Source organism: Limulus polyphemus, unplaced genomic scaffold (genome assembly GCF_000517525.1).
Source record: "Limulus polyphemus unplaced genomic scaffold, Limulus_polyphemus-2.1.2 Scaffold12050, whole genome shotgun sequence".
NCBI classification, from domain to species: domain Eukaryota; kingdom Metazoa; phylum Arthropoda; class Merostomata; order Xiphosura; family Limulidae; genus Limulus; species Limulus polyphemus.
The window spans coordinates 5,857-9,313 of record NW_013677660.1 but is presented as its reverse complement, the minus strand read 5'-3'; the positions used below and the strand labels follow the sequence as shown (position 1 = coordinate 9,313).

General features: G+C 34.1%; 1 protein-coding gene across 1 annotated transcript in view; it reads left to right on the top strand.

The window, feature by feature from the left end:
- Nucleotides 1-1,153: 1,153 nt before the first annotated feature.
- The window catches only part of LOC106476910 (lachesin-like), a 7,432-nt gene continuing 5,128 nt past the window's right edge, over nucleotides 1,154-3,457 (top strand). Inside the window, exons 1-2 of the mRNA XM_013937526.2 lie at nucleotides 1,154-1,328; nucleotides 2,339-2,467. Coding sequence (XP_013792980.2) covers nucleotides 2,392-2,467 — 76 coding nt within the window. The 5' untranslated portion in view covers nucleotides 1,154-1,328; nucleotides 2,339-2,391. The remainder of the gene's footprint in view (nucleotides 1,329-2,338; nucleotides 2,468-3,457) is intronic.

Below are 3,457 nucleotides of genomic sequence, written 5' to 3'. Positions count from 1 at the left end.
GTAGTGTCTGTAGAGGGAAACTTTAAACATATACACGTAGTGTCTGTAGAGGGAAACTTTAAACATATACACGTAGTGTCTGTAGAGGGAAACTTTAAACATATACACGTAGTGTCTGTAGAGGGAAGACTTTAAACATATACACGTAGTGTCTGTAGAGGGAAACTTTAAACATATACACGTAGTGTCTGTAGAGGGAGACTTTAAACATATACACGTAGTGTCTGTAGAGGGAAACTTTAAACATATACACGTCTCTGTTGAGGGATACTTTAAACATATACACGTAGTGTCTGTAGAGGGAGACTTTAAACATATACACATAGTGTCTGTAGAGGGAATCTCAAACCTAAGTATTATTTTTAGTAACGGGGTATTTCGAATGCTTGTTCCAGAATTGCAGTTCGAAACATATCTCAAGTACATTTAATTCTTTTAAAATTTGAAACAAATGTGAAGGAAGACTCTTCACCGGAGTTTAACAACAACATGACGTATATCTGAAACAACTTTATGTCTAAATCTTGAAAGGTCTTGTTTCTTATCTCCATCGACAATACAATATAGAAACGTACTTACAGTGAGTTGAAGATAAAATCCAAACACTTCCGTTCAAAGCGTTGCTACGAAACAGACGGTTTGGCTGAATTTTTTGTATTACCTTTCACTCGGGTTTCTAATCTGCTTGTTTCATGAAAAATAACCAACTATACTGGTAACCTAAGGTTTGAGTAGTTTTTTTTGTCTTCTATTACTGACGTTTTACCGTAAAATCAAACTTACGTTTTAAAACTTTTCTAAACAGGGTCTAGTTTTAAAATATGTTGGCAGAAGCAGCTTATCTTTCGCTACTTCAGGCAAATATGTTTTTGAATTCTATAAGGTTTTTCTTTTGCTTCTCTCCAAAGCAGAAAAGAATAAGATACACGGAATAAGTTAAGGATGAAACACACGAGAGGTTTCACAGGTTCAATTCTGTATCACGATCTATCATCTAACAGAAAACTTATAGTTATTCAGGTTTCTTTTCCATCAATTAGGAGCACAGAATTTCAAACTAAGATCGATGTTTTGTTTTCAAATCGGGATTTTATTCTCTGATCGAATATTTATAGGAACGTTTAGTTCATAACAAACACCGTCTGTCTTTTTTTTTCGTCTGTGTGACAAAGTGCCCCCACATATCGATGAAACACTCACGAGTAAAGACACTGACGTCAGAGAAGGAGACGATGTTAGCCTACAATGTAGGGCTTCGGGATCTCCCGAACCAGAAACTACCTGGCGACGAGAGGATGGACAACACATTGCATTAGGTAGTGAAAAAGGTCAGTTGTGTTAAAGTGTTAATTAAAAATGGAAAACGCAACGACAGGATTGTTAATATAAGTATCATATATGAAATGTATTTTTGGATACTCAAATGAAATATTAATTTTGACGCAGGAGAACATTACATACTTGTGAGATAAAATACAAACATACTAACAGGTTTTCGATTTTTTTTGAAAAACAACATATTTAACTGTTCTTTATCGACTTATTTAGTTATCATTTCTGTATATATGTTCTGTTATTTTCTCTAAAGATTAAGTAAAATTAAGGACATTTTTAACACAGCGCTTTAACTTTAATATAATATGACAGAGGCGTTGCTAGGCGCTGGGTCAAGGGGTCCGTGCTCCGATTATATTTGGCATTGCCCCGAATCCATTCGGTATTCAGAATAGAAACAAATCATCGTTATCATACTGAAAATTCCCGTCAGTTCGGACCCGAATCCCGATTCTTTTAAGAGCCTAGCAACGACTCTGTAATATGGGAATGTTTTTTCCGCAGGAATTAAGACTGACAATCACAATAAATTTTCCCATTTGTTACGAAGATTGGCATCTACGACAACGCTTTCTCATTTGCTACTAAAAACTAGTTACCATGTAGACGTTTCCTCTCTTATTACTAGGACTGGTGCTCAAGATAGTGTTTTTTTACTTTGTAATAAGACTGGTAACCATGACAACGTTTTTCATCTGCAATGAGATTAGTAACCATAACAACGTTTCTCACTTGTAATAAGACTGGTAACCATGACACTATTTTCTCACTTGTTATAAGACTAGTAACCATAACAACGTTTTCTCGCTTGTTATAAGACGGGTAACCATGACAATGTTTTATCACTTGTTACCAATAATGGTAACACTGACAATGTTTTATCACTTGTTTTAAGACTGGTAACCATGACAATGTTTTCTCATCTGTTATAAGACGGGTAACCATGACAATGTTTTATCACTTGTTACCAATAATAGTAACCATGGCAACGTTTTCTTTCAAGTACCTTCCGTGAGCGGTAATTACCTGAATATAAGTAAGGTCAGCAGACTACATATGGGAGCTTATCTCTGTATCGCTACCAATGGAATCCCTCCAGCCGTCAGTAAAAGGATATTCCTTGGAATAAATTGTAAGTAATTTTCTCTCTCTCTCATTATTTTCCTTCACTCTCTCTATTTTTTCTTTTTGATTTGCAAAATATCTATTTTTTTATTATTGTGACTTATCTTCATATACATACGATAATTTATCCCATATCTATGAAAGTTGATACAACTTTTTAATTACAATTCGCCATCTAGTGCAAACAAAGTTAACCACTTTTAACACGTGCAATAACAGTATGTTAATCTAGGGTGTTTGTGCCCCAGTTTGTCAGCAGTAAGTTTGTGGATATACAACGCTAAAATCTGGGGTTCACTTTCCAATGTTTACCTGTTTATAACCCAAGAATGTGTCCTGTATTCTATATATTAATGTTTACCTGTTTATAACCCAAGAATGTGTCCTGTATTCTATATATTAATGTTTACCTGTTTATAACCCAAGAATGTGTCATGTATTCTATATATTAATATTTACCTGTTTATAACCCAAGAATGTGTCTCGTATTCTAGATACCAATATTTACCTGTTTATAACCAAAGAATGTGTCCTGTATTCTATATATTAATGTTTACCTGTTTATAACCCAAGAATGTGTCCTGTATTCTATATATATTAATGTTTACCTGTTTATAACCCAAGAATGTGTCCTTTACTCTAGATACCAATGTTTACCTGCTTATAACCCAAGAATGTGTCTCGTATTCTAGATACCAATATTTACCTGTTTATAACCCAAGAATGTGTCCTGTACTCTAGATACCAATGTTTACTTGTTTATAACCCAAGAATGTGTCCTGTATTCTATATATTAATGTTTACCTGTTTATAACCCAAGAATGTGTCTCGTATTCTAGATACCAATATTTACCTGTTTATAACCCAAGAATGTGTCCTGTACTCTAGATACCAATGTTTACTTGTTTATAACCCAATAATGTGTCCTTTACTCTAGATACCAATGTTTACCTGTTTATAACCCAAGAATGTGTCACGTATTCTAGATATCAATATT